The 10,926-nt window shown below is 46.7% G+C and overlaps 1 protein-coding gene across 2 annotated transcripts in view; it reads right to left on the bottom strand.

Annotated features, from left to right (window-relative positions):
- SYT9 (synaptotagmin 9) overlaps window positions 1-8,877 on the bottom strand; it is a 195,936-nt gene extending 187,059 nt beyond the window's left edge. For both annotated transcript variants that reach the window (XM_032426909.1, XM_032426910.1), the window contains exon 1: window positions 8,495-8,877. In XM_032426909.1, coding sequence (XP_032282800.1) covers window positions 8,495-8,639 — 145 coding nt within the window. In that variant the 5' untranslated portion in view covers window positions 8,640-8,877. The remainder of the gene's footprint in view (window positions 1-8,494) is intronic.
- Window positions 8,878-10,926: the final 2,049 nt, after the last annotated feature.

The raw sequence follows: 10,926 nt of genomic DNA on the forward strand, positions 1-10,926 counted from the left end.
GGATCGAGTCCCGCATCAGGCTCCCTGCTCGGCAGGGAGTCTGCTTCTCCCTCTGACCCTCCCCCCTCTCATGTGCTCTCTCTCATTCTCTCCCTCTCAAATAAATAAATAAAATCTTTAAAAAAAAAAAAAAAATATTCAATCCCACCACCACCAGCAAAAAAATACAAATTGAACCAGGTAGTCACTTAAAACCTGTTAAATTAGGAAGTTTTGTGTTTGGTTTTTTTTTAAGGCTTTCTTTTTTAAGATTTTTTATTTATTTTTTGACAGAGACAGCGAGAGAGGGAACACAAGCAAGGGGAGTGGGAGAGGGAGAAGTAGGTTTCCCGTGGAGTGGGGAGCCTGATGTGGGACTCGATCCCAGGACCCTGGGATCATGACCTGAGCCAAAGGCAGATGCTTAATGACTGAGCCACCCAGGCACCTCAAATTAGCAAGTTTTTGTTGACATTATTACCACCTAATGCTAGTGGATATACTGTTCATTCGTAGCAGGGATAGTTGGCACAAATCTTGTGAAAGTTAATAATGGGAAACCTCACTAACATGGAGTCAGGAGGTTTGGGAAGGGGTGCTCCCACACCCTACCACCCTACCACTCTTAATCGACTGCAGACCCAATAGGAAGAGATGGATTTGACCCTGCACAAGGATGCTACTTTACTATCCCAGCTGAGGAAGACATGCTTTCCTATCCCCTCATCCACTCAATGGCTCAGCCAATGAGAAGTCACCACACTTGGAACCCAACTTACTCCAATGGACTTTTAGTTTATAACAGCCTTCCCAACTAACACCTTTCCTCCTTAAAAAAGTGTACCTTTGTTCTCCAGACTTCCTATGGTTTTGCCACAGCTTGTTTGTCCCAGATGGCAATTCTCTTTTATTCCTGAATACACCCATCTTTTGCTGGTAAAATATCTGGAAGCTTCTATTTTTAAGTTTGACAATCAACAGGAAAGCAATTTGAACCCGATGTTGATAATTTATCAAGAAATTTTCCACCTCTTCCTCTTCAAGGAGGTGGCTGAGGGGGTCGGTGGCCATGGTCTTGTGGCAGATGTAGAGATGCAGATCTTTGTGAAGACCCTGAGGGCAAGATCATCATCCTTGAAGCTGAGCCCAATGACACCATTGAGGATGTCAAAGCCAAAATCCAAGACAAGAAGGGCATCCCACCTGACCAGCATCATCTGATTCTTGCGAGCAAACAGCTGGAGGATGGCTGCACTCTCAGACTACAAAATCCAGAAAGAGTCCATCCTGCACTTGGTGCTTGGCCTGTGGGATGGCATCATGGAGCCTTCCCTCCACCAGCTAGCCCAGAAATACAACTGCCCTCCACTGGCTCTCTTTTGCTGGCAGGGCAGCCTCCTGCCAAAGCCCCAAGGCCCTGGGGCTACAATATAGTTTCCTTTTCATAGACTGGAGAAGGAAGGAAGGAAGGAAGGAGGGCAGGGAGGGAGGGAGGGAAGAAGGAGAAAAGGGAAAGGGAAAGGGAAGGGAAGAAATTGTCCCAAAAGGGAGAATACTACAGATACATCACAGTATCTTTAGGTAATGAAAAATTAGAAGCTAGAAATGCCCAAAAAGCACAGTTAAGTGAAAAAGATTTACCTACTCTCCGGAATATAGATATATAGTTATCCGAAAAATTGCACAATCACTGTTAATCATGGAAAAAATACAGTAATAGTAATAATGGTTAGTATTTATTGAGCATTTACTATGTGCCAGGTACTATGGTAAGTATTTTTTTTTTCTTTTTTTTTTTAAGTAGGCTCCACACCCAGCATGGATCCCAGTGCGGGGCTTGAACTCACGACCCTGAGATCAAGAACTGAGCTGAGATCAAGAGTCAGATGCTTAACTGACTGGGCCACTCAGGCGCCCCTATGGTAAGTATTTCACATGCATTGTGAGATAGGTACTAAAATAGAGTTTCTAGATTTAGCATATAAAAATATAAAGTGCACAGTTCAATTTGAATTTCAGATAAATAATAGGTATTTAGTATACGTCCGTCCTATGCAATATTGCTCATCTGAAATTCAAATTGAACGGGGCATCCTATATTTTACCTGAATACTGGCAATCCATTTTACTGATGAGGAAACTTAAGACATGGAAATCGCCTAGGGACATACAGCTAATGAGCAGAGATAACATGCTAAGCACACGAAAAAAGAAGAATGGGAACTTTTGTGTGTGAGGGATTATAAATGGGTAAAACATATGCATGCCCACGGATCACGGCTGAGAGGAAGCGGGGAGAGGTGACAACTCTGCTACCAGAATCTCCGGAGCACTGGGTCTGGGCATTGTGCTACAGCAGCCTTCCTTTCCCATTGTACAGATGAATAAACTGAAGAATTAAATATTGTGCTCCAGGTCATAAAGCTAGTAAGAGCAGGATCAGATTCTGACTCTAAAGCTCTTGCTTTATTCCACTTTGTCATCTTGATTTCCCGGGTGAGTTTTTTTTTTTTCCCCTTCAGGTGCAGTTCCATCAGTGTTGATATAAAAGTTTTTGTGATAAAATACATGCACAAAGACACATGAATATTTCAAGGAGATCTGTAAAACCTAGTCATTAAGGGTTTGCTTCGGTTGAAAGCCATTCCTAGAACTAACCCAATAAAACACTTAGGAGAAAAAGTCATGATGCACATTATGGCTTAAACTGGGATTTCATTTAGAAAGTAGAAAAGCATACTCCGTACTTATCCTTTTAAAAGTGAGATTGCTCTCCCCACTTAGGCCTCTCGCTAAGCTCCTCCCCTTTCTCTATACATTTCAGCACATGTACTTGTTAGTTCCTTCAAGTAACTCAGTCAAGACCCTTCTTGAGCATTCTGAATTTTTGCAGGCCAATCATATAGGAAAGCACACGTACACGCACAAATACACAAGTGCCAATATGTTTTCACAGTGAAAGCAATGCTTATGCTGTATACATAATAGGAAATTTTAGGTGATTTTCCCTTAGGTATTGGCTTAGTATTTCCTTGAGAGGTTAGCCCACATCAAAAAGTTTGTGCTTTTGACTGTTTATTCTGAAAGAGGCATCTGGCCACAGGGCTGCCTGTGAGGCCTTTACCACAGTTTGCTTTTGTTTTTCCCTCTTGATAATTACCTCATGACTAAACCACTCACTGGTCCATGTAGAAGAATCCCACAGAGATGAAAACACACTTGTTTAAATAAAATATTTATGAAGAAGCCCTAAAATGTCACCGAAGTAAATGCAAATTATCTTCACATATTGTGCGTCCAATATGCCACTCGTTCCTTAGAAGACTATTTCCTGATTGCAATTAACATTAATTTTTAAAAATTAATCCCATTGTGCCTAATCATCCCAATGCCTATTCATAAAAACCTAGTGTTTTAAGGTTAACTCTCTTTTGACTATCTTTGAAAGTTTTAATAAGACTAATATTTAGTCTTGAGGATTATTTTGAAGATTTTTCCTTAGAAACTATATTTAATTATTTTATATGTACATCTTCTAATAAATGATTTCATTCTAATTCAATATAAGGTGACATTAGTGAAGATTCCACATTCTGACCTTTTAATGAAATACTATTTGGACATGATTTTCTCAATTTGTTCTTCTTTTTTTCCCCCCAAGTCGGGTAAACATAAAACATAATGGATTCTCATTATATTTTTATAGAATCCTCAATATAAAAATTTGGAGTAATATTATCAAAAGGAAGTTAAGAATCAGTCGATGTATGTAGTAACTATTACAAGACCCCTGACTTCCGATACCATCTTTCCTAATTTTTCAGGAAAGAGATATGAACTGAGCTGAGAAGACTTGGTGGTTTCATCCTCTGCTTGATGGTCTTGACAGTTGTCCTCCACTTGGCTACACTTTAGAATCAACAGAGGAACTTAAAAAACACAATGATACCAGGCCCCACCCCCAGAGATTCAGATTTAATTTGTCTAGAATAAAACTCAGTCATTGCTAGCTTTTTGTTTGTTTTATCTTTGTCAGAGCTCCCTAAATGTTTTGAATGTGCAGCCCAGGTTGAAAACCATTTGTTTAGAAAAAGCTTTTCCTAAGAGGGTTAATGTCCACTTGAAAAGAGGAGTCATTAATGATGAGCCATAAGGCTCTGCTTCACACCCGGACCAGAAAATGAAGAAAAATCTCTAGAAATACAAAGCTGCAATGTCAATGTAAACCCAGTATCCTGAACAAAAAGAATGCATAACCTAAAAACTAAGCTGCACAGAATTTCCCTTTTAACAAACATAACTGCACAGAATTTAACCTACAGTTAGAGATTAAATCCTTTATAGAAGAACAGAATAGACAAAGTAGGTCTGAAGGCAGCTCTTACGAAAAATACCTATGTGAATGAAAAACTTTTCATTGACAGTAACTCTCAGATTCTTAGTACTTGTGATGTGTTTACCTAAGAAGCTACTTTGACTTAAACTCAACCCTTTCTCAATGGATCCCATGGCCTTGCTGCTAGTTTAGCTCTGAGATTCAGTTTTTATTTGCACATACAAATCTCTCAAACTTGAACGTGCCTACAAATCACCTGAAGATCCTGTGAATACACAGATTCATATGCAGTAGGTCTGGGTGGGGTCTGAGAGTCTGCATTCTAATAAGCTCCCAGACGCCGCGGATGCCGCTGGTCCACAGACAAACACTTGGAGCAGCAAGGTCTTGGAAGACATCATGAGGATTAAATGAAATGACCTACATAAAATGCTTGGCACAGACGTGGTTGGCATCCTACAGAAGAAAAGACTTAAAAAGGAAAATAATAAAACGTGGTAAAAACCTAGAGATCACATGATCCAATCCTCCCTCCTTTTCCAGATGTGGAAACGGCAAGTTAAGAAAAGTTAAAATCTCTTCCTCTTTAGAGCCAGAGAAAAAAACCATTGTTTTTAACTGCAAAAAAATTGCAACGAAGGTCCATGGGTGGAAGTTAAACAGAGCTCTTCATCCCATATCAGGAAAAATCTTTTAACAATAAATGCTGTCCTACAGTCATTTGGCCCTCTTGAGGAGAGAGTGTGAAGTCTCCAGTTACAAAATGTGAGCATAAACCAGTTGGTAATGTGAAAAGAACACATTCATGTTTCAGGTAATTGTTGAACTAAGTAAGAGACATCACACACTTAATATGTACAAAAATATTTTTTTTAATTAAAACAGAAACCTCATTTCTTTCCTCACTCCAACTCTGCTCTTCCTGAAGTCTTCCCCTCTGCAGTAAATGGAGTTACGTGGGTCAAAAAGCCTTGGAGTCTTCTTTATCACTACTTCTCTCACCCCTCACATCCATTCCATCAACAAATCCTAGCACTGTTACTTCTCACCACCTCCATTACAACAATGCTGGCCAAGCCGCTCTCCACTCTGTCCGGATCACTACAACAGCCTCCTGACAAGTTTCTCTGTCTTTGTCCTTGATCTTCAACAGCATTTTCTCAGCAAGCAGCCAGAGTGCTGCCACTTCTCAACCGCTTCCTTCTCGCTGGGAGTACAATCCAAAGTCCTTCTACTGGTTGACAAGGCCCTACATGATCTCTCCCCTCCAGCCCTCAACCACATTTCTAATTATTCTCAATCTTTTTCTCTCTGCAGCCACCCTTAAACTCATTGTTCCTTGAATCACATCAAGGACGCTCCTATCTTAAGACCTCTGTCCTTGCTCTTCCCTCCGTCATGAAGGCTATACTTTGGGATTTGCAAGTGTATGCCCCTCATTGCCGATATATGAAACAACAATAAAGACACTTCACAGAAGGATTCTAATTGCTCTCTATGGAAAAAAGTGCCCACACTCAGTTTAAAGATCAGCACTTTACTTTCCATAGTTGGTACAGATGAAAGGCTGGGTGAGGCATTCCAGTTCCAATTGTGACTCAGCTTCACTTTTAAAAATTGCTCTTTCATCAAATCCTCTCTTAACACCAAGTCAGGGAAGACTAGGTGCTATACTCCCACCTCAGCGCACTGCCTACCACAGCCTGGGCAGAGAATAACCCTTCAGGACGGCCGCCTGGTCTGTGACCTCTGAAAAAATGAACAAACATCCCAGATGCAGTGTCCTTCTGCTGCCCACAGGGAATTATGTCCGTTTTCTTCTTTTAAAACCAAAGTTCTGCAGTTGAGCTTGAGAAAACTTAACTGCCGCTGAGTAACCATGGACAGACAATGGACAGAGAGTGCTGGTACATGGCACTCAGGTGAGTTCCTCTGCAGAAAAGGAAGTCATTCACTTCTGGAGAGGACTGTGTCGGGGACCCACGTCCCAGGGCCGCTATGTATGCTTATTCTGGTTCACAGGAACCAACAACAAGGGTACCATGCACAGTGTTGTGCAATGCAGCTACTCCAGCCACTCAGCCTTTAGGGCTCGAAATGAAAGCCACTCTTGGTTCAGACAATCAAACAGCATCAGAGGGATGGAGATAAATGCATCTAATGTAGGAATTACCGTGGGCAAGGAGAGGAAGGAAGGAAGTGAGGAGAGATTCTGGCCTGAGCTGAAGAGGATGCACTTTGGCTGTGCGCTTTGGCCTCAGCCTCCCTTACCCCTGCGCTCACAGTGCCCCACTCCTGCCTCACAAGCAGGGTACTTCCAACCCAAACCAAAGATCCAGAGGGGCACGGGCTGGAGGAAAGCCCAAGAACATAGAATCCAGCCCATGTATTAAAAGAAGCAGAGGCATAAAATCAGCCAAAAAGATGTGGAGTGTTAAACAGGAGACTCAGCAAGAGGCCTCATCCATCTTCTCTCATAAAGCCAAGGGAAACTGTTTACTTATGTGGGATAACAATGGAAACTTGTGGAGCAGTTACAGGCAAGGAAGTGGGACATTTCAACACTAGCATTTGCTTTGGGTGAAGCATACTACAGAATTTTCTTGTTCCTGCAGCTTCAGGAGGAAACTTTGCCCACTTAGGACATCATCCAGGACTCCCAGTTCATGAAATAAGGAGCTCTGATTCCTATCTGTGGTCTCTGCAGAACATCACAGCCAGCAATGAGCCACACAAAGGCTGGGTATTGAACCTCCAGGGAGATCATTTGGGATCAACAGTTATTTCTTGACTGAACTCTGCACTTTGAAGTAACCCATTAGGGATCATCCAATAAACTTAATTAATGTAACCACAGGCAATGGGGAACAACAATCTTTCTTTTTCAGTAGAGAAATAGATTTCGAATAGGGAAAATCTGATATAAACTTTTAGCAGATGATTTCTCTTCACCCCACAGACCAATTTTGAATATGCTATCAAGAAATGCTATTTAAGTCAGGCGCAGAGTATATCTCTTTATAAATCAAATAATTCCCTAACTTATCCTTTGTGTAAGTAGACTTTTATATAACATATATGTAATATATAATGGGTTGGCTTAAAATAGGCAAATTTGTACTGGATAACCTGCACAGCAATAGCTCATTTCCAATATTTATACACAGGAATATCAGGGGCAAAGGCCATTTTCTCATCCCATCTTTAACACAATACTTTTTTTTTAATATTTAGGTTGAGAGAATATTCGAGAAAATGATTTCTCCAGGTAAGAAGAATCTCAAGTAAAACATATGGAAGCGATGTGTCTTTCGGTAACCAGTAGTGGATGAGATGTGGGAGACCCAGGGCCCTTAGGGAAAGCAAATGGCTCCATTAAAACTCCTTCCTCCAACCTTAATTGGTCAAATGCCAGAATAAACGAACTTTCCAAAGTTACGAGCTGTGCAACTTTCACTAAGGATAACTGCAGGTGCCCCAGCCGTGACCAGCGAGCCCACCGAGCCGGGTGTGCCCGGCGGCCGCAGCTGACAGAGTCGGGCGCCCAGGCCCAGGCCGCCTCCACGCCAAACGACCCGCCGGGAACCGGTTCAGGCCCGGCTGCCCAGGACCGGGAGCTCCCCGTTGCCGGCCCAGCGCCAGATCCCGCCCCGCCCTTCCCACCCCAGACCAAGGAAGGGAAATGGGCGCTCCGAAGCGAAGGTGAGGAGCGCCCAGCGGGATTCAGCCGCAGCCGGGGCCGTCCCCAACTCCCAACTTCCCAGAGTTTCCTCCGGCCTCGTCCCCCTTCCCACCGCTGGTGAAGCGGCCGCGGCCTCCCCTCGCCCCGAGCGCAGAGCCCGGGAAGTGGAGCGCGGAGCCTGGAGCTCGGGAGCCGCCCCCCGGAGCCCTGGAGACTGGAGCGCAGGTGGCGGGCGTGGTCCCTCCAACCCTGCCCCAGCCTCCTCCCCCCGCCCCCTCCACCCCGGACTCGGCCTCCGCGCAGCAGTCTCTGCCGGGGTCCCCGCCCGGGTCCAGCATCAGGCCACGGCGCGCCGCTTCCTGATCCCCTCCTCTAGCTCGGCGGCCACCCCCCTCCTCGCCCCAGTCCGCGTCGCTCTTCTGCCTCAGGCCCCGGTGCGGCCCCAACTCCCAGCGCAGGGCCCTCCGGTCGCGCCCGGCAGCGGCGGCCGCACTCACCTGGGTCGCGGAGCCGGGGTCTGGCGCGGTCCCGCAGGTGGTAGATGAAATCCTGGCAGCTGTCGTGCTCCAGGGCCCCACGGGCACAGAGCTCGGCCAGCAGCTGCAGCGCCTGGTGACAGAGCGCGTCCCTGGCCCCGGGCATCGCCCCCCCGCATCCTCGGACCGCGCCGGGAAGGCGGGCGCGGGAGACAACCCTCCGCCTGCCAGCTCAGAGCCGCCGCCTCCGGGCCGTCCGCGCTCGCCGTCAGGGAGCCGCCGAAGAACGGCCCGAGCCCCAGCCCCGGCTGGCCCGGCCTCCCACCGGTTGCATGCAGCTCTTCGGCTGCCGGTCGGTCGGGCTTTCTCTCTCTCCCGCCCGGCCGCTCTGTCCCTCCCCGGGCACCGAGGGGAGGCGGCGCCGCACAGCCCCGCGCGCCTCTCTCCCGGCGCCCCGCCCGCCACTCGCGGCCGCCGGGGGGCGGGGCCGGGTCAGGGGCGCGCGCCGCGGGCTGGGATCCCGGTGGGCCCGGCTCCCGCGCCAGCGTTGGACGAGGGGGCGCTCGCCGGCTCCTAGAGGAGCGCAGGACTCGGCTCGGGACCAGGCGCTCAGAGCGGCTGCGCCCAGGCTTGGAGAGTGGGAGCGAGGCGCGCTCCGGGCATTCTCGCCAGCCCACCCCTCCGTCCTCAGGCAAACCAACACCCTCTCCCACCGTCCCTCGCCGCAAGCGTTCAAAGCGCGCGTTGGGTGCGTGGCGCGAAAGGTGCAATTTGGACCACACCCGCCCGATCTGGAGAACCGAGTCCTGGCTTCGAACTTGAAAAAGCGCCGTCTGGGCAAAAACCATGGGCCTCAGGGTGCTAGATCCCCAAATGCGGGTTCGGGGCCAAGATCTGCCAACAAAGGAAGGATTTCCCAAGTGCAGGACGTTTTCGACCACCGTGGTGTTTTGGAGACGGTGGAGGCTTGCACGTTAGAACTAAGGTCAAATAAATGGCTTCTGGAGAAAGATGTCGGGACATAGATCCTGGCTGGTTTTCTAAGCAACTGAATCGAAATCCAGGGATTGCCAACGTGTCTCCCATATCCACCAAGTTAGAGTTTCACAGAATCTGAGCTTTCTGAAAGGGAACTCTGGGCACTTCTCATGCACCCACCTCTTCAGCATCTCAGGCACTAAGCCCAGAAATAACCTCGAAGTACTGAACTCGTGGGGCGGTGCGGGTGGGGGGAGCAGGGGAGGGGTTCCTGGCACCATGCCACAGCCTTTTAGATACACAATCTCATTTAATTCCCTTGATAGCCCAGCAAGGTCTGTATAACCGTTGTCCTCATTTTACCAGTGAAAAACCTGAGACTCAGAAAGTTCATACTTGGGGAGGCAGGGTAAGGTATTATTATAATAGTAATAATAATAATAATTATTATTAGCTTTAAGTAAAACTAGTGTCCAGGCCCTACTACAGACAATTACAGTTGATTCTACAGCTGGCACTCAGCCATAGGTTGTGCTGTTGCTAGGGCCACCTCCTAGCAAATCATACTGTGCAGGAAGGTATTTCAGGATGCCACACAGCGTTCACCCAACAGACAAGCTTTGAAATCCTGCTGCGAATGGTGCCGGGGCCTCAAGGATCTTATATTAGAACAGTAGAGAAAATGCAGAGTTATAAAGATAACTCCAGACAGTGAAAAGAGAAGTAGACTCTCTGTCCTAGGAAAACTAGGAAGGAGATGAAGCCAGCTGAAAGGAAGCCTGTGGAGGAGGTAGAACAGAAGCCTGTCCTTGAAAGGAGGGAAAAGCCGATGTGACCGTGGAGGGGGAAGCAGAGAGAGTGGGATGCTAGAGCTAGTATAGTAATGGTGGGGAGGAGGGTGTGTGTTCAAGCATGTAGAAATATACCACCGATGTGACTACCTCAGAGAGGAACTGAAAGTGGAAAGTCCAGTTAAGAAAGTACTTTGATAAGCCAGGCAAGATATGATGAGGGCCTAGATCAGGCCGAAGGCACTTAGCTGATTGCTAAGAACATCTAAATTTGAAAAACATTTCAAGTATTAATTGACAAGATTGCACCCAATGGAATGAGATAGAATGAAAGACATAGAAGTTTCACAAACTGACCTGAGTCATATGTGGTGAGTAACGAAAAATGCTTAGAATTGGAAGCCTAGAGTTTAGGAGAGAGGGGAGACTGGAAATTATCCATAGAAAGATAGAAATTGAGTTGCCATATTGGATGGATTCCTCCAGCCAAGGAGAGCTGGAAAAATGGGAGAGAGCTTGTCATTTAAAATGTGGTTCAGTGGGGCGCCTGGGTGGCTCAGTCGTTAAGTGTCTGCCTTCGGCTCAGGTCATGGTCCTGGGGTCCTGGGATTGAGCCCTGTATCAGGCTCCCTGCTCAGCGGGAAGCCTGCTTCTCCCTCTCCCACTCCCCCTGCTTGTGTTCCC

Source organism: Phoca vitulina, unplaced genomic scaffold (genome assembly GCF_004348235.1).
Source record: "Phoca vitulina isolate PV1807 unplaced genomic scaffold, GSC_HSeal_1.0 scaffold36, whole genome shotgun sequence".
Lineage (NCBI taxonomy): Eukaryota > Metazoa > Chordata > Mammalia > Carnivora > Phocidae > Phoca > Phoca vitulina.